This window comes from Schistocerca piceifrons, chromosome 3 (genome assembly GCF_021461385.2).
Source record: "Schistocerca piceifrons isolate TAMUIC-IGC-003096 chromosome 3, iqSchPice1.1, whole genome shotgun sequence".
In the NCBI taxonomy this organism is placed as follows: Eukaryota; Metazoa; Arthropoda; class Insecta; order Orthoptera; family Acrididae; genus Schistocerca; species Schistocerca piceifrons.
Window position 1 is genome coordinate 735896096 of NC_060140.1, and position 20937 is coordinate 735917032.

At 40.7% G+C, this 20937-nt stretch overlaps 1 protein-coding gene across 1 annotated transcript in view; it reads right to left on the bottom strand.

Moving 5' to 3' along the window:
• Positions 1–20937, bottom strand: part of LOC124790060 (CREB-binding protein) — a gene marked incomplete in the record, with an annotated part of 157555 nt that overhangs the window by 33158 nt on the left and 103460 nt on the right. The window contains 3 exon segments of the mRNA XM_047257622.1: positions 3628–3843; positions 5597–5731; positions 17295–17375. Coding sequence (XP_047113578.1) covers positions 3628–3843; positions 5597–5731; positions 17295–17375 — 432 coding nt within the window.

Here is a 20937-nt window from a genome sequence, read left to right on the forward strand (position 1 = left end):
GAGACAGGGATAATGTTGACAATTATAGACCTATTTCTATGCCATCGGTGTTTGCTAAAGTTATCGAGAGGCTTGTATATACAAGGTTACTGCAGCATTTAAATTCACATAATTTGCTGTCAAATGTACAGTTTGGTTTTAGAAATGGCTTAACAACTGAAAATGCTATATTCTCTTTTCTCTGTGAGGTTTTGGACGGATTAAATAAAAGGTTGAGAACGTTAGGTGTTTTCTTTGATTTAGCGAAGGCTTTTGACTGTGTTGACCACAAAATATTACTGCAGAAGTTGGAACATTATGGAGTAAGGGGAGTAGCTTACAATTGGTTCGCCTCCTACTTTAAGAACAGAAAGCAGAAGGTAATCCTCCGCAATATTGAGAGTGGTAATGATGTTCAGTCCCAATGGGGCACTGTTAAATGGGGCGTTCCCCAAGGGTCGGTGCTGGGGCCACTGCTGTTCCTTATTTATGTAAATGATATGCCTTCTAGTATTACATGTGATTCAAAAATATTTCTGTTTGCTGATGACACCACCTTGGTAGTGAAGGATCTTGTGTGTAATATTGAAACATTATCAAATAATGTAGTTCATGAAGTAAGTTCGTGGCTTGTGGAAAATAATTTGATGCTAAATCACAGTAAGACTCAGTTTTTACAGTTTCTAACCCACAATTCAACAAGAACTGACATTTTAATCAGACAGAATGGGCATGTTATAAGCGAGACGGAACAGTTCAAGTTCCTAGGCGTACGGATAGATAGTAAGCTGTTGTGGAAAGCCCATGTTCAGGATCTTGTTCAGAAACTAAATGCCGCTTTATTTACCATTAGAACAGTATCTGAAATAAGTGACATTTCAACACGAAAAGTAGTATACTTCGCATATTTTCATACGCTTATGTCATATGGTATTATTTTTTGGGGTAATTCTTCTGATTCAAAAAGGGTATTTTTGGCTCAAAAACGGGCTGTTCGAGCTATGTATGGTGTAAGTTCGAAAACCTCTTGTCGACCCCTATTCAATAGTCTGGGAATTTTGACATTGCCCTCACAGTATGTATTTTCTTTAATGTCGTTTGTTGTTAGCAATATTAGCTTATTCCCAAGAGTTAGCAGCTTTCACTCAGTTAATACTAGGCAGAAATCAAATCTGCTGCTTCCAAAGCATTGAAACTGAGACTGCGATGCACTTTTTGCTAGCCAACCATGTCAAGTTATCTTGCCAGGCGATGACACCCGATATTCAGAGCATAGGATGTGATGCAGACAGCCAACAGCAACACAACTGTTGATTAGCCCAAAAACACAAATATTGAAAGCAAAGTAGGCAGTGAAATAGAGAGGAAGAAGCAGCAGATCAACCCATGGTATGTAATGTATAATCAAAAATCTGTTCCAACATGTCTTATGTCAAGGAAGACCTTTATCCAACCGGCAGTACCGCAAGAAGGTTGAGCTGAGGTCCGCCGCCTATATTTATGTTGGACACGCTACAAATACAAACCAGACCCCAAAGAGGGAATCTCACACGGGCAGCAACTACTTGGAGAGCACAGAATACATTAAGTATGGGAGGTGCAAAATGAAAAGTAAATGTGGTTAAGTGGGGTTATTCTAAAGATGACCAGAGTGAATGTGGAGAAACTAAGACCACTGAACATTTGCTGATGTGTCAATGGATGGAATTTGTTTGTGCAGCAAAATATCTATTTTTGTGCAATGATAAGGCCATTAAAGCTGCAGAGTTCTGGAACAAGAGCATTTGTATGTTCTTGCCCAGAAAAAGAAAGGTAAATATGTAAGTAAGTATACAAATAGGGGAAACTGAGTGGTTTAAATTAATATTCATACAGTATAGTTATACCAAAAAACCTAAGCTTTAACATATAATATAGATCATTGAACTTTTTTGCTGTTATTTCTCTGACTATTTGGTTAGGCAGAATCCTAAGGGCAAAGCTTAAATTGCAGCAGCTGAATATTTCTGACAAGCCGACTATAAATTTCATTGCTGCACACCGAACATTTCATGGGTTTATCTTGCTGAATAAAACAGAAAAGACAATTACATATGAAACTGCTCAAGAACAAACCTTGCACTTTTTTCAGATGGATAATGATACTCGCTGCCATTGTTATTGCACAATTTATAATCTATGAGAGGACTAAAATAAATATGAAAATCTAACCTCGAAGCTTGGCCATTTCTTTTTTCCAGTGTGTTACCCTTCAAGACATATCAAACACAAATGCACCAGTAAAATTTTTAATAATGGCATAAAATGGTTAGATCTTCGGGCCCAAAATTTTTCAAAGTGGCTGCTCCTCAAAGTGTTAAGTTTTGAAAGAGATTCACGTGCTACGTTGATTTAAGAAATTCGTCGGACATTCACACAAGTAACACAATTCACCTTGCGTACAAGGATATTTACTTCGAAAATAACGTTTCTCAAATCACCATTTGCAGTATTTTCCCATGACCTGTCCAAAATGTGAACAGTTGTAACGTCACACTAATCGAAAGCAGTTTGTTGTCACAAAGTATTGTATAGTCTTCATCCTAAAGCCTTCGACACATTTTGTTGTCGGCGGGTGTGTGTGTGTGTGTGTGTGTGTGTGTGTGTGTGCGCACCGTCTATTGTTGTTGTAAATGTCTCATTTCTTCACAAATGATGTTTTATTTTGGTGGTGTTCTCTCATTCATGTTTTATTGTTGCAGTTTTATTGTGCAGTAGCTAGCTGAGGAAAGTTCTTTGTTAGAGTATCAGTTCTTACCAATCAAAATTACAAAAATTTAACTGAAAATTAAAACAATGAAAAATTCTTGGACTTCTAAAAAATCTTGGGATTTTCCTGCACTTATACCACATGAAAAAAAAAAAACCAGTTTTTTCAGATTTCCAGCAGCATACACAACCTGTCAAGAGACATGATTTGGACTGTTTGCGATCCATTTGTGATCCACAGGTAGTAAGGAGCCACCAAACTGTTCCAACTTATGAGAATGCATCTTTGTTCTGAAACGACGTGGTTATGATAAATGAGAACACATACATGTGGATTACCGTTGAAGATTCATTGGCGCCATGTGTCCACATTATCTTTGTATAATTATGGGAGGCACAGGCTTAATTATTTACAGAATATTCAGTTATCTATCAATTCTTATGCTCACCTTGCAAAACAACATTGTACGCACACACATTTTATAATACAAATCAATACTGAGTGCACACTAATTAATTTAACATGTTTTAATGTATAGATAAATGCTACAAACTTCAATGACAATTGCTGGTACTGTCCATCATTTAGTTCTGCAGTATTACAGTTGATGTAGTTCGTTGGCTTATAATTTCCAATTTTTAGAATTGGAACAATACTTACACGCATGCAAGCAACATCATGAAACAATTTCTTGGATTTAAGTGAAAATGACGAGGTTATGAATGTTGCACTGCACATATGTATTATCTAAGAAAGAAATCTTTCAATTCAAAACCAATATTCACTGAAGAGTACACAGATGTGTGGAGTGACTGATGCATGTAGACAATGAGTTAATATGTTGCAAAATAAAGAAGCTGTGTTCTCAACTATGAGAAATTCTGTTAGTTCTAACATACCTGTTGCGCATTCCTGGTTTGACTTCGACAATTTTGTCAGAACTAGAAACCACTCTTATGAAGACTTCACCAGCTCCAGCTTCTTTCTTTTTAAGGTAGTTATTAACTCTTGTCTCAATATATGTACCCAATTTGGTAGCTGGTAATCTTTTCGCATTGAATTTATTCTCTTTCCTTTTCAGGCCTTTCTTTTTCAAACAATTGTCACAACAAAACCTAAAATGAAATAGAAACATTTTATTTGCCATTTTAACTTTAACAGTAATTTGAGCAATGGAAACTCCAGGTTGGAATATCAACAATACAAGGAAACAGGTAGATTGCTGCTCACCATAAAAATGGCACAATGAGTTACGGACAGACACAACAAGAAGATTGTTACACATTCAGTTTCCAGCCAAAGCCTTCTTCAGAAGCCACATTAAATCTCACAACCACCAACAGTACTTGCATCTGTATTTCAACAGCTGTCATCCCTTCCACACAAAAAACCAAAAAACTCCCATACAGCTTGGCTGACATATCTGTAGTGACAAGAACTCCCTTGCCCAGAATGTTGAGGGTCTTATCAAAGACTTCACACTCAGGCACTACTACCCCCCCCCCCTCCCCGATCTGTTCCGCAAACAGACCTCCCGTGCAATTTCCCCCCACACCATCAATCCTCCCACCACACCAAGGACCAAGGAACCAGCCACAAAGGAGTGCCCCCTTTGTCATCCAATACCACCCCAGACTGGAACAACTGAGCTAAATCCTTCATTAGGGCTTTGATTATCTATCACCATGCCTTAATGAGGGACATCCAAGATACTTCCTAGGCCATCTAAATTCGTGTTCTGTGGCCCACCCAACCTCCACAACATCCTATTCATCCTTATACTACTCCCAATTCCAACCCCATGCCACAGGGATTATCTCTCTGTGGAAGACCCAGGTGCAAGACCTGTGCGATCCACCCACCCAGCAGTTCCAATTCCAACGCCATCACTGGTTTATCCTAACCCCAACAGAGGCTGGGCTGCCTGTGAAAGCAGCCACATCATATACCAGATCTGCTGCAATAATTGCACAGCTTTTTATATTTATGTGACTACCAACCATTTGTCCATCGGGATGAAAAGCCATTGCCAAACTGTGGCCACGAGCATAGTACACCACCCTGTGGCACAACATGCAGCTGAACGTAGGCTTGATTTAAATGGCTGCCTAACTACCCGAAACGTATAGATCCCTTCCCCCACCACCAGCTTTTCTCTGAACTGTGAAGATGGAACTTATCCTTGCAACATATTCTCCACTCCCGAAATTAGCCTGTCATCAACCTATAGTAAGCAGCTATACCCACACCTTCCACCCAATAGTTTTCATGCCCTCTGTCCTATCACCTCCTCCCTATTCACACCCACTCAACCTGTGTGTGTGCCGCCCTTTCCCAATGCACCCACCCATCTTTCCCTTTCCCTGCTCCTCTCCTTTACAGTTCCCCATTCCCCTCCCCCCTTCCTACCCCACAGCCTCCCGATGCTGCACCAGCTGGCAGTCCTGTCATACCTCCCCCTAGTCCCTGCAAATTCTGCTGGACAGTGCTCTTCTCTCCCCCCCAACCTGCTATCCATTCCCCTTTCCCATCCCCTCCAGACTGCTGCTTCCACTCTACATAACAGTTACATCTGTTCTGAGATGCCGGAGATGGCAGTCATGTGTGCACGAGATGTGATTGCTTCTGTAAATCTGTGGTTTTTTTTCTGTAGAAGGCTTTGGCTGAAAGCTAATGTACAAGTGTCTTCATTGTGCCTCTCTACAAATCAACGTGTCATCTTTACAATAAGTAGCACTCTGTTGTTTCCCTTATATTGTTTAACAACAATCCTGTTAACAATTTAACACACTTTGAAAGTGACTACCTACTGCATGCAAAATTCTTTTTGAGAACAAGGAAGAGAAAAGCAAATACTAAATGTCTTACCCTTGTGGCCATATCTGGTCCAAATGAAGAACACATATCTGATGCAGCTTCCGTCCACAATCAGTACATTCTACAAAAGGTTCCAATTCAAGGTGATCATTCTTCATCTCCTTGAACTGATCCTTTTTGATCACACTGTAAGCAAATATAAGAGACAAAATTGTTAAGGCTTTCGTGGCCACTTGTTGACAAACTGCCTATCGGCTTCTGTCTCGGGTTCTTCGGCCGACGTTCATCTAATGATTTTTCTGACGTTTCGTCAGCACGAGTGGCTGGCATTGTCAAAGCTTCACCCTCCATTGCCGGTGGTGAACTGGAGCTGAGCTCGCGGGCGCAGACTATACGTACCTGGCGCGCCAACGTCCGAGGGCTTATCCACGGTCATTTCCGGTGCGGTTCTCCTCTTGCTACCTGCGACGGTCGTTCGCTGCAGTACGAGAAGCCAGGATCCGTTGACCTTAAGGCTTTCCTCTTTCTTGTTCAAACTGTTCGCGTGTTTTTGTATTTCTACAGCTTCTCTGAACAAGCGCGTGTGATAGTGCTTCTCTATAGCCAGGACTTCCGTGTCGGCGAATTTTATTACGTGGTCGGTCTCATTGAGTGCATGCTCTGCCACGGCCGATTTCTCCACCTGCCCCAACCTACAATGTCGCTTATGCTCGTTGATCCTGGTGTTGATGGATCGTACAGTCATTCCGACATCAACTTTTCCACATGTGCATGGTATACGGTATATTCTCGACGTTGCAAGTGGGTCTCTTTTCTCCTTCCCCGATCTAAGACACTCTTTGATCTTCCTTGTCGGTTTGAAAATCGTCTTTACGCCATGTTTGCACAATATACAGCCGATTCTGTCCGTCACTCTGGGAATGTATGGCAGAAAGGCCGTACCCGACATTTCTTTTTCTGGTTCCTTACTTCACCGAGTGTTTGGCTCTGTTACACTTCTAATATAATTTTTGGAGTACCCATTGCTCCTCAGGACAGTTTCCAGGTGTTGCATTTCTCGTTTGAGGTGTTGCGGCTCACATATTCGTCCTACTCTCGTTACGAGCGTACTAATCATGCCTCTTTTCTGGCTCGGGAGGTGGTTTGACAGTTTGTGCAGGTATCGGTCCGTGTGTGTCGGTTTTCGATACACGCTGTGTCCCAGGTTTTCGCCGTCCCTTGTGACCAGCACATCTAGAAATGGCAGTTTCTTGTCCTTTTCTACTTCCATGGTATATGTTATGTTGGCATGGACAGCATGAACAGCCTCCATGCCAACATAACATTTACCATGGAGGTAGAAAAGACAAGAAACTGCCATTTCTAGATGTGCTGGTCACAAGGGACGGCGAAAACCTGGGACACAGCGTGTATCGAAAACTGACACACACGGACCGATACCTGCACAAACTGTCAAACCACCTCCAGAGCCAGAAAAGAGGCATGATTAGTACGCTCGTAACGAGAGCAGGAAGAATATGTGAGCCGCAACACCTCAAACGAGAAATGCAACACCTGGAAACTGTCCTGAAGAGCAATGGATACTCCAAAAAATTATATTAGAAGTGTAACAGAGCCAAACACTCGGCGAAGTAAGGAACCAGAAAAAGAAATGTCGGTTACGGCCTTTCTGCCATACATTCCCAGAGTGACGGACAGAATCGGCCGTATATTGCGCAAACATGGTGTAAAGACGATTTTCAAACGACAAGGAAGATCAAAGAGTGTCTTAGATCGACGAAGGAGAAAAGAGACCCACTTGCAACGTCGGGAATATACCGTATACCATGCACATGCGGAAAAGTTGATGTCGGAGTGACTGGACGATCCATCAACACCAGGATCAACGAGCATAAGCGACATTGTAGGTTGGGGCAGGTGGAGAAATCGGCCGTGGCAGAGCATGCACTCAATGAGACTGACCACGTAATAAAATTCGCTGACACGGAAGTCCTGGCTATAGAGAAGCACTATCACACGCGCTTGTTCAGAGAAGCTGTAGAAATACAAAAACACGCGGACAGTTTGAACAAGAAAGAGGAAAGCCTTAAGGTCAACGGATCCTGGCTTCCCGTACTGCAGCGAACGACTGTCGCAGGTAGCAAGAGGAGAACCGCACCGGAAATGACCGTGGAGAAGCCCTCGGACGTTGGCGCACCAGGTACGTATAGTCTGCGCCCGCGAGCTCAGCTCCAGATCACCACCGGCAATGGAGGGTGAAGCTTTGACAATGCCAGCCACTCGTGCTGGCGAATCGTCAGAAAAATCATTAGATGAACATCGGCCGAAGAACCCGAGACAGAAGCCAATAGGCAGTTTGTCAAATATAAGAGAATTTTTCAAAGACAGCAAATGTTACATGTCCTTAATTTAATAACACAAATCACCTAGAATTTTTAAATTCCTATATCTATGACAAAACAATCTGATCAGCATCCATGTTAACTGAAGTACAAGTATAATTACCAGCAAGAGATTTATGTTGGTATTTATCACATGTTTAGTTTGTATTACAGAAATGAAGTCATTCCCTAAAACAACAATAAATCACATACTTTATTTCTCATAATACTTTTTTCTTTCACGTGACAAATTCATACAGGTTAAACACTTAAGGAAATTCACTGCAAACAATAAAAAAAAACCTATGTCACATAAAATTTTTCAGTGTGTTTATGACTACGAATCACTCACTTTAAGGAGAGTATCAGGTTGGTGGAAGACGAGAGAAGATCTTCCAATAAATGTCTGAAGACTTTGTACGACTTCAGATAATATTCACTTACTTCAAGTTGCTTTCAATATTAGCTTTAAATTAAGTGTGCAAAGAGTTCCATCACTGAACATATCAATAAATTTAAACCATTTAAAATTCAATTATAAATAAATAAACAAACAATGATTTGTCTGAAAGCAAGTGAAGTTTTCAGTCTGGTTTGTGTGGCTCTAGAAGACTCAATGCCTCTACTATTCAGTGCGTTCTTAATGCAGATACTAACCAAGACCACGCTTTGATTTATTTGTCAAATAATCAATAAGTTGTTGATTATTGTTATCACAGCTGGAATCAGCTAAGAAGATTATATAAACACCTCTGTAGAGTTGGTATGCTGATCAGCCTCAACTCAAAACACTGTGACCACCTCTCTGGGCCTCTCCAAATCATGAATATCTGTGTAATGTATTCAAATCATCTGATAAAGACTTGTCAATAAGTTGAAACTGGTAATATACCACGTAAGTGATGTGAGAATGATATATCATATTTACACAACTGTAAGAAAGGTTTTTCCCCCCAAATTCATCATTAGAAAAATACAAGGTTGTCTTACACTCACAGATTAGGTAACTGCTGCCAAGGCCAACCTTTCTAACATTGTGCAACAGATTAACAGATATATTAATTAATCTTACATTTACAGATGAGGACTGAGGACATGTGCCAATTTAATTTAAAGACTTTGAAAAGCTAAGTGGGGGTAACACCAGCTTGGCCAAGCACTAGGACAAATGTGGAGAGGGGGCTTGTGAATGAAAAGCAAATTTCATCGTGCTGCCTATCATGGGAATTTATACCACATACCATGGCTTTTTATGAACATCTACCAGATCTGAAGGACAGCTTATCTGAATCTGTTGCTATTTGGAACTGAATCGACTTTAAAAGTGGACAAACCGTCAACAACAGTATACATTCCCACAGGAAAAAACTAATACAGGAAAAAACTAATGCTAATGAAAATGTGTTCACACAGAATGTCTGAAACACAGCAGAACAAATGAAACATGAGCTTCAAAAACTGCATTAAAGTTACTACTGCTCTAAGCACTACTGATTTCCGAGGGTGGCTACAGTGTAACAATGACGATTCAGCTGCAGGAAGCCAGGAGGATAATGTATTGTTGTCTTTCAGTCTGCTAATACTGTCACTGCTGTAGGAACTGTAAAGGGTGAAGCAACCGATAATAATTGCAAATTACAGCTACAGGTCTGTTTAAAAATTTGGATCAATGAGTTGGCGGTTCACACCGACAGTATGTCATATGACGCTAATTTTATGTTAATGCCTAGTTGTCATTAAGAGGTGCGAGGAGGGAGGGGGGGTGGGGGACTGTGCAGCAGGAAGAAAATTTGGCGATACAGTTGTAAATTTTAGTTGGTGGTGCCATTAAAAACAACAAATTAAAGAATGCCAGTTCTACACACCAAACTTCCAGGTGACTGAAGCAGGGAAGGTTTTCATAAAATGGAGCAGCAGATTATTCAATATGTGCAAGAAAAACACAACGAAGGTTTTCCATTTACTTGAGAAATAACAAATGGAAGGTATTAGAGATGAATTGAAACTTAAACATCTTCAACATTTCACAGCCCTGTCAGCAACTGTATAAATATTAATTTTAATAATGAACAGCCTCAGTTGCACCGTTTACCTAGGTTTCAGTCGGGATAACCCAACCTTCTTCAGAACAACCTTCTTCAGAACAACAGTATCTACCATTTGTCCATAGTGGACATCATCAAGCTAAAACCACGAATCCATAAATTATCATCAGACTGTAAAACTTATCTGGTACTGCCTCGGCCCCACTTCGCGACCGCGATGCGGCAGCCACGAGTGCTGTACTGGAACTGACCGTAGCATCATGAGGCCTGCCTAGGCGGACACAACACCTTGCGCCTGTGCATAAACTGTATAATAGTAACTTGTTGGGACAAGACGTGAACTTAACTTGTTGGGACAAGACGTGAACTTAACTTGTTGGGACAAGACGTGAACTTAACTTGTTGGGACAAGACATGAACTTAACTCAAGTTCACGTCTTGTCCCAACAAGTTACTATCATACAGTTTATGCACAGGCGCAAGGTATTCTGTCCGCCTAGGCAGGCCTCATGATGCTACGGTAAGTTCCAGTGCAGTACTCGTGGCTGCTGCATCGCAGTCGCGAAGTGGGGCCGAGGCAGTGCCAGATAAGTTTTAAAATCTGATGATAATTTATGGATTTGTAGTTTTAGCTTGTTGATGTCCACTATGGACAAACGGTAGATACTGTTATTCTGAAGAAGGTTGGGTTATCCCGACTGAAACCTAGGTAAGTTCTAGGTACACGGTGCAACTGAGGCTGTTTATTATTAAAATTAAAACTGAAGTGAAACTCCTCAACTGGATGCACCACAGAAATCAAAATGAGTAATGGCAGATGCATCGGGTTTACATTACGATGCAGAACAATGTTACCTCAGCGACTTCCTGCAGTGTCCGACAGAAAGCTACTTGTGTATCAGTGCCGTATAATCAATCTATAGACACAGCATGACTATTTGCTAGGCCATATGGACGATGTCCATCAAATGCCTGTTATTCCAATATGGCATCAAATGTTACTGTCAATGTGTAGGATGTTAAAACATGTTCCTGTAAAAAATTGTGGCAATGAAAAGGCCAGAAAACAAGAATGTTGTGTGCTCTAACAGGTGGAAGGTAGTTCCCATCACGTGACTCTTTGCAGGAAAATGATGCCTGCTGGACTTATCATTAGATGCCAAGGAAAGGGATGGATAAAAATGACCTAATACTAGATTGATTTAAGGTCATTTAGAACAGAATACCAGGCTCTTTGCATAACGGAAGGAAAATGCTGGTGCTGGATTCCTTCAGGGATCACCTCACCCAAGGGTTTAAAGATGTGATAGATAACAACACAGGCCTGGTAACAATTCCTGGTGGCATGATCTCACAACTTCAAGTAAAAGGATGTTGTTGTGGGCAGACTTTTTAAAAGGTTCACCTGTGGCAGCTTTACAGTGAACGGCTTCAAGGAGACGATGCCCTCACTCCAGGGGTAAAGTTAAAGAAAACCTCAATATCTACACTGAGCCAGTGACTCCTTACTGCAGAATGGCGGGCGCAGAAAGTCAAGTGAATCTATAAAGGGCATCCAAAAAGAAACGAGCCAGATGCATAATTACAAAAACCAGTACCTGTGTGTTAGAAGAATTGACCCTGGCTGTTAAGATACTTGTCCCATTGTGACACAAGGTAGTGAATGGCCGTCTCATAAAATTCCTGGGGCTGCGATGTTAACCAGTTCTACACATAAAGCCAGACGTTTTTGGAAACCCAGAATCTACTATGTAGGAATCAACATGGATTCCGGAAACAGCGATCATGTGAGACCCAACTCGCTTTATTTGTTCATGAGACCCAGAAAATATTAGATACAGGCTCCCAGGTAGACGCCATTTTTCTTGACTTCCGGAAGGCGTTCGATACAGTTCCGCATTGTCGCCTGATAAACAAAGTAAGAGCCTACAGAATATCAGACCAGCTGTGTGGCTGGATTGAAGAGTTTTTAGCAAACAGAACACAGCATGTTGTTCTCCATGGAGAGACGTCTACAGACAAAGTAACCTCTGGCATGCCACAGGGGAGTGTTATGGGACCATTGCTTTTCACAATATATATAAATGACCTAGTAGATAGTGTCGGAAGTTCCATGTGGCTTTTCGTGGCTGATGCTGTAGTATACAGAGAAGTTGCAGCATTAGAAAATTGTAGCGAAATGCAGGAAGATCTGCAGCGGATAGGCACTTGGTGCAGGGAGTGGCAACTGACCCTTAACATACACAAATGTAATGTATTGCAAATACATAGAAAGAAGGATCCTTTATTGTATGATTATATGATAGCGGAACAAACACTGGTAGCAGTTACTTCTGTAAAATATCTGGGAGTATGCGTGCGGAACGATTTGAAGTGGAATGATCCTATAAAATTAATTGTTGGTAAGGCGGGTACCAGGGTGAGATTCGTTGGGAGAGTCCTTAGAAAATGTAGCCCATCAACAAAGGACGTGGCTTACAAGACACTCGTTCGACCTATACTTGAGTATTGCTCATCAGTGTGGGATCCGTACCAGATCGGGTTGACGGAGGAGATAGAGAAGATCCAAAGAAGAGCGGCGCATTTCGTCACAGGGTTATTTGGTAACCGTGATAGCGTTACGGAGATGTTTAACAAACTCAAGTGGCAGACTCTGCAAGAGAGGCGCTCTGCATCGCGGTATAGCTTGCTCGCCAGGTTTCAAGAGGGTGCGTTTCTGGATGAGGTATCGAATATATTGCTTCCCCCTACTTATACCTCCCGAGGAGATCACGAATGTAAAATTAGAGAGATTAGAGCGCACACGGAGGCTTTCAGACAGTCGATCTTCCCGCGAACCATACGCGACTGGAACAGGAAAGGGAGGTAATGATAGTGGCACGTAAAGTGCCCTCCGCCACAAACCGTTGGGTGGCTTGCGGAGTATAAATGTAGATGTGGATGTAGATCCACGGTGAATCGTTTGCCCCTATGCTGACCTCCTTTGACCAAGATGGCCCCCTTCTGATTCACTTCCTGCAGCACGGGACAACAGTGAATGCCCAGCATTACTTGCAAACCTTGACCACCCTTCGCCAAGCTATCAAATCAAAACAACCAGGTAATCTCACCTGTGGGGTCATTCCGCTCCTTGACAATGCAAAGCCTCATGGCCAACACAGTCTAGGCACTCCCGCAGAAATTCAAATGGGAGGTTCTCAGCCACCCTCCATACAGTTAGGTGCTCTCTCCCTGTGATTACACCATTTTTGGTCCCCTTAAAAACACTCTGATGTGCAAACGATTCACCTCGGATGATGACGGTCAGCTGTACGTGCAGAACTGGCTAACATTGGAGACCCAGGAATTTTGAGACAGCCATTCACTGCCTTGTGTCACAGTGGGTCAAGTGTCAGCCAGGTTCAATACTTCTAACATACAGGTACTGGTTTCTTTTTGAATGCCCCTTATATTACAAAAAAATCAAACCATGCTGCAAATTCAAAGCTATGGATGGCTCAGAAGATGACATATTAACAGGAAGTAAGAAATGCCAATAAGCCTACACACAAAGATGTTAATACCAGTGATGACAATAATGCTAGAGGTGGTGGTGGTGGTGGTGGTGATGGACGATCAATAAACAGCTCAAGTTTCGGATAGGTATACTGTTAACTTTTTTAGGCATAACTTTAACAAAATTAAAAACTGTTTTATTGATGTAGTCAAAATGTTAAAATTTTCTCAAAGAAGTTCTTAAAAAATGGGGGGAGCACCTTTAAAAAGGGGGGTCGTCTTAAAAAGTCGCATAAATACAGTATTGAGTTTTAAAGTTCTGTAGCATTTATTACATGACACTTGCAGTTACGAATATTATATCAAATGAAAGAGCAATTCAAATAGTTTTTCTTAACAAGTATTCAATGTGAGCAACATTTTTCACATGGCAAACGTCGGGTCAACAAGCAAGTTCTTCCCAAACCTTGATCAGTGTGTCTGGAGCAATTGTTGCAATTACTTCATTTGATTCAATCCTGTTTCTTTAGTCACTAGATCAGCTGTTAGCAGAGGCACATACACACAATCCTTTATAAACCTCCAAAGGTAAAAAACCCATTGTGTCAGATCGGGAGAACGAGGAGACCATGCAAGGAAGCTCAGTCACCAGAGTCCTTGAAGCCAATACAGCAGTCATGCACAATGTCTTTTAACCAATTGTGTACTGTGTTATGCCAGTGAGGTGCCACACCATCTTGCTGTCAGATAAAGGTTTCTGTGGTTCAGTTTCCTTCGACTGAGGAAGTTAAGCGCATCAACATAAGAAACACCAGTTACAGTTGCTTTACCATAAAAGAAAGGTTCATAAACTTTTCACCTGGATGTGGCATAAAACATTCTTCTCTCTCTCTCTCTCTCTTTTTTTTGAAGGGGGGGGGGGGGGGGGGGGGAATGTCTCATTGCAACTGTAGCACCTTATGGGGATTTGGTGAACCCCTGGTGCACACATGAGTGTTCAAATTTCCACTTAGGTGATCTGTCGACGCATCATTGAAGACAACACGATCTATGATCTACTACATCTTCGTTGTCATGCAGCAACATTTCACAAAGACATCTAACAATTTTTTTTTAATGAAACAGACATTCTCAAGAACACAGCTTATTATTATGTCTATTAATAGTGAAGGCATATTTGGCACTAAGGCAGACTTATTTTCACATCATTTTGGGCACAAATGTGATGTTATATGCATTCCTGAAACCCAAAGAAGCCACATACAGAACCAACTAAAAGTTTATGTAATGGGAAAAGAAAAGTTCTATAATGGGACAGAAAATCTAATGGGCAGTATGGAACTGCTTAGTCTTAACAGCAGATTACCCTGAAGAGGACGGCAGAGATACTAACTGTTCAAATTCAACATACAAATCAACCAATGTTCTCTTCAAGTTTAAGAAGACAATCAAATGGACTTCGACAATTACACAATCCAAAGTCACCTTCATCATTCAACAGCAGAAGTCAGAATCTGGATTACTCATTGAGCAACCCTCAGTTTTGGAATGGTTCTTGGATTTGAAGTACATGTCTCATTGCTGTAAGTCAAAACTAGTAATATAGATGGACTGAAAATTTAGCTTCGAAAACTACACTTAGTCAAGTAGTGATATGCTGGAAGAAATGGGTCTGGCTGTCAAAAGGACAATGTGTGAAATCTTCAGCTCCTCCTCCTCCTCCCACCACCACCACCACCACCACCACCACCGTAGCAGAATCTTATTGAAAGTCCTCTTACATAACCACGAAGAAATTCTTGTCATATGTAAAACCTATCAGTAGCAGCAAAGTTTGTGTCTAGACGCTTGACAATGTTATGGCAACAGAAATTGAGGGCAACAAATAAATTGTTAAGGATTACTGTCTAAGTTAAATTCTTGCACAGCTGCAAAGATGGGGGATATGGATATTAGTGTCGGAGGTGTAAAGGAACAGCTGAAATTCGCTAAAATTGAACAAACTCCCACAGAAAAATTAAATCTCTATCAGGTTCTGTACTGATTCTGTGGCTGAGTAAGCATCTCTTAACTATAGTATACTGTACCGCAGAATCATGGAACAAGAAACTAAGCCCAGCAGTTGGAAGAAATCACTGGTCACACCAACGTGCAAGAAAGGCAGCAGAAATGTTCTACAAAACTATCACCCAATATCATTGGCTTTAATTTGCTGTAGAATCTTAGAACATACTGTGAGCTAACACTTAATGAGCTATCCCAAACAGAACATCATCCTCCACGCCATACAGCATGGATTGAAAAAACATCTCTCCTTTGAAACCCAACTCACATTTTGCTCACTCCTGAAAGCCATGGCAATTAAATCTGTGCAGATTTCTTGGCTTCAGAAAAGTATTTTAGTCAATGCCACATGAGTATTTCTTAATGAAAGTGCAATCATATGGAATATCAAACAAAATGTATGCCTGGATCAAGAATTTCTTGCAAGGGATGATGCAGCATATTATCTTGGATGGAGAGTCATTAACTGATCAAGCAATTTAAGGTGTAGTACAGGAAAAATGTGCTAGAAACTTTGCTGCTCTTATTGTACATAAACGAATTGGAAGACAATATTAATAGTAATTTCTGCCTTTTAGTAGCTAACACAATTATATAATGTGAAGTATGATGGGCATTCATTAAGTCATTAAGGCCTGTTGCTCGAACCAGAGCATCATATTTGAGGAAATAGTGGAAAAAGCGAAAATTAATAATGGATCAGTTTTAAACATATTGCACAAGATCTTGAAATGACAAAAGTCACTGCCTGCCGAACTGAGGCAGCAACAGAAATGTTGCAACTGTGTCAGGGCTAGTTCAGGTGAGTTCTTTAGCAACCTTACCCCTATGGACTGCTGGGTGTCTTCTTACGATGCCGAGGTAGAGGAACAAAGTCAGCAGTGGATTAATGTTAAGATACAGGAACAGAGTCAGCAGTGGATTCAAGCTGAGGGACAGGAACACAGTCAGCAGTGGATTTATTACCACAAAAAAGCGAAGACCAAACCCTCATCGGGCAAGGTGGAGCCTAGTGTTACTTGGGATTGCCGTAGTTTGGTGCTGACAGACTATGCTCATAAGGGGAAAACTGTCACAGGAACACAGTTCTGAAGTCTTCTGAAGTGGTTACAGAAGGCTGACAAGATTACGCACAACAAGAAGTTGCCAAAGAGAGATTTTTGCTCCATTCCAACACATCCTTTACAGAAAACAATCTCAAATGTTGTTTCTTTTGGAATACCCAATTAATGTCCCATATATCCCCACCCCAGTATTCTCCTTATTCAGATGAAGAAACCATAGCTTGGCAGGTTTTCCAAGAAAGACCATGCCATTTTTGAGCTAGAACTTTTCCTGAACAGCCACAATGCAGATTTCAACTATCAAATTCTCAGCCAAATCACCCATCATTGGGAAAAATGTGTTGGATTGAATGGTGAATGTATGGAGAAGGAATAACACCATCACCAAATTTCATGGTCACAGCTTAATTTTTTTAAAGGAACACTTAAACTTTATGACTATCCTAATATAATTTATGACTATCTTAATATAATTGAGGCATTTAGCAGTTGATGGCACATAAAAGATAGTGTGTCAATGTCCTAGTGCTGCAGTGCCAGCCCAAATTTTCTTACTCCAAAGAAACTACTCTGAAAATTAGTTGACAGTTTCAATCTTCTTCATGTGCTGCTTTGTCACCCAATGCCTCAACTATAGTACATCTTTCCATTGGTGTATTTCACTGAAGACTTTCCAGAATCAAATATATTTAATACTCACGTTTGAGACTGGGTTGGATCATCGCCGAGGGTGACGGTGTCTCCAGGGATGTCGTTGAAGCACTTCTGACAAAAGGTGTATCTGTCAGAAAGAAGGCCACACGTCTTTATGCTGCTTGTCCAATATATGATAAACATTTCCCAGCAGGCAGCAAACAACAAGCAGGCAGAGGAAGATGCGGGGGGAAAAAGCAATGGAGGCACAATTAGCAGCAGGCAAGGGTTAGTTAAAAGCTATCCAAAATCAATACTACGTGTAAGTGGAATAATGTAAAATTATAAAACCAGCTGGTCTGATATTATAAAAGCAGATCATTGTAGGGCAGAAATTAGCAAAAGCAAATAATCTGTTAACTGGCTATACCTCAACCTTTAATGCTAACTAGGAATTCTAACTTCAATAAAAACAAGCAAATAATTCTTTTCACACTTCAATACTGATTAACTGGATGTTCTCATTTTTATTTTTGTACAACTATATAGATAAAGTTAGACAGATAACCTCTTATTACAGAATTCTCACTTTTAATGAGCATTTCATAGGCCTGAGGAATGAGGTGGTCAACTGTCACCAAACAGGTCTAATAGCTTCCACTGACATTCTTGCTGTGTGAGCTGTGATCCCGTTGTGCTGAAACCAAACTCGCCTGATAGAATTGTGTTTTCATTTTCGTTCAGACAGGAAGAATTCAGTGATCATTTGTCTATGTAACGTTGCAAAGTTAAAGATACAGTGTTTCCATTATTGTCTTGGAAAAAGTATGGACCACTAGCAACTGTACTGGTTACAACACACGAGCCACCTTGCGACTACGTAACTGTCTCTCACATATTAGTTTCAGATATCGATTCGCCCAATAATGACAGTTCTGCTGATTTACCATTCCATCCAAATGAAAATGAGCTCCATCACTCATAAACAAAATAATGTTGTCATTTTGATCAAGCATGGCCTCCATTTCTCGAGCAAAATTCTGCCGCTGTACATAATCTCTAGGGTTCAACTGTTGCACCATGGCCATTTCGTAGGCGAGAAATCCTAGATTAATGTGCAAAATATACCTTACTGAACGATTACTGAGGCACAGTTCAGCAGAATGTCCCCTAGCAGATCATCCAGGACTACCGAGTATGGCTTGCAAACTCTTTTATGGCTTGCGAACTCTTTTAACATTTTCTGCAGTGCATACTGAGTGAGGAGCCCCTGGCAGTTTTCCATTCATCACTGTTCCTCATAAATGAAACTATCCAGACCAAAGTAAAATGGTGATACTAGTGGGAAAACAATCATATCTCACAATACTGAAATGGTGGCAAAACTCATGCTGAACTGCAACGACAGACTCATTATTATGCAAAAAAACCCTGTATATCTGACACATTAATAAGGCCCAGAAAAGAAGAAAACTAATGATTTGGCAGAAGCTGATGATTAACCATGATGTCAATAGCAGACTACTTTAAAAACCTGCTTTGTGTGGAATACTGAAATACACAGGCTACAGAAGTGTAAGATTCTCGTGATCTGAAAAGTAAAAATATATGTCAGCTTTTGAAGTCCTCAAAGTGTTTGTTTTTAAAAAGGTTTCACGGAATGAGAGATGGTGACAATCCAGTAAGTAGAAATGTTATGTGTGAGATGGTCCAAGAAATTGCCTCAAGATTGGTGTTAAGCACTTCAGTGAATCAAAGAGCTAGATCATTTTTTGTAAAAAAAAGGCATAACCAGTCCTGTCCAGATTTTAAGTTGAGAGAGAGAGGCTGTGGAAACGGAGAGTGTCTATTATTGGTGACGGGGAAGGGAGATAGGAAGCAGGAATACTTTGCCTCAGCTGATTTAAGGTTCTTAACCCGGGAATCTTTTGAATGGTGATGAAATTAGGTTGCTTTATAGTTTACACCCAGCAAAAATTTATGCTGTAAGGAGGGAAAAATGTCACAGTGACAAAAAAGCAAAGAAAGACTTATGGCACTTGCGTGTCAACAGTGGTGGGATTGAAAAGTTGCCACCATTAATAATAGGCAAATTCAAAACTTCAAGATTTTAAGAATGTAAAGGCACTGCCCTGAGAAGATAGGTGCTATATGAAGAAAGTTTGGACTTATTACTGTCAAATGTTCTCCGTATTCAAAGTTAACATTTATGTGATCATTAATGTTGTCTTTCTCCCAGTTACCCAAAAAGCCACCAGCATTGTTCAGTCTTTAAAGAGTTAAAGATAAAGTTGCTGTTGCACAAAGGTCTATTTCATTCATTAAAGAAAAAAAAATTTAAGAATAAAACTGTACATTTTGCAGCTTTTGCACATACAGGGCAATTCAGCTGCCACTATCTATGGGTTTTCTGCAAACTGCAATACCTTAAAAAATCATGTATGTAATTTTCATATTCTCTCGCTTGCTATGTGCAAGCTATTAGTCCTCTAGGAAAAGTGAACGGGGCCTTTTTGTAGGAAATTTAACAGAGTTAAATTTTGTGCTGGGATATGTTTTCACTGGAGGCCACGGTTTTTGAATTATTCAAGAAAAACACTTTTGAAGGTCACTTTTGTATGTTTTCCTTAAATAATTTGGAAAGTATGGCCTCTAACAAAAATGCATCCCGCTACAAAATTTAATTACCTTACATTTTCTACAAAAAGGTCGTTTCATTTTTTCTGTAAAAGTAAAAGTTTGCACATAGCAAAAGAGAGAACATGAAAATTTTGTGTGTGGTTTTTGTACACGTTGCGAGTAGGGGTAACTGAATCACTCTGTATCTGTTGTTGTTCCCTGGAATTTTGTGACACAGCTGGCAATAGTGAACTGTTTCATGAAGCCTGACTGTGGTGCAACATCAGTCGTTCCACAAAGAATGGAATGCTATAGGAGATGGTGTGTAAAGCTTGTCATTTCAGGACTTATTTCCTGTGCTATTGGCATCTCAAGTTTCACATACCAGATGGACATCACTGAACAATGTGATGCCATAGTGCATAAACAAGCTGAAGTAGGTTTCGATGGTGGTGGCAAAAGCAATGATAACGATGAAATGGAGGAGGAAGAGATACCAGCACCAAGTTTCGATGCAGTAATGTGGGAAATTGACACTTGGGAACTATCTTTTCTCTTTCAGTGTGGAGAGTTCAATTCCTACATACACTAACTAGATGTAGTGTCAACTCTTGTATGTACACTGACTGGGGGGAGAGGAGGGATATTCTCCACAGTTCTGAGGCAGCTGAAGTCCCTAAAAGCTGGAAACATTTTTGCTTTGTCACCTAACACAGACAGCCTAACAATTGACTAGGTAGCAAAAGACACCTCCAGCATCTCGGGCCGGAATGCCGTCATCAGTTGTGCCACAAATTCCTTGCCTCCCCAGTTCTGTTTAATGCCTCCTCATTAGTTATGTGATGCACCTATCTAATCTTCAGCATTCTTCTGCAGCACCACACCTCAAAACCTTCTATTCTCTCCTCATCTTAGCTGTTTATCATTCATGTTTCGCTTTCATACATGACTATATCCCGAACAAATACCTTCAGATAAAGACATCATAATAAAGTCTATATTAGATGCTACCAAATTCCGCTTCTTCAGAAACCCTTTTCTTGTCATTGCCATTGTACATTTTATATCCTTTCTACTTCAGCCAGCACCTG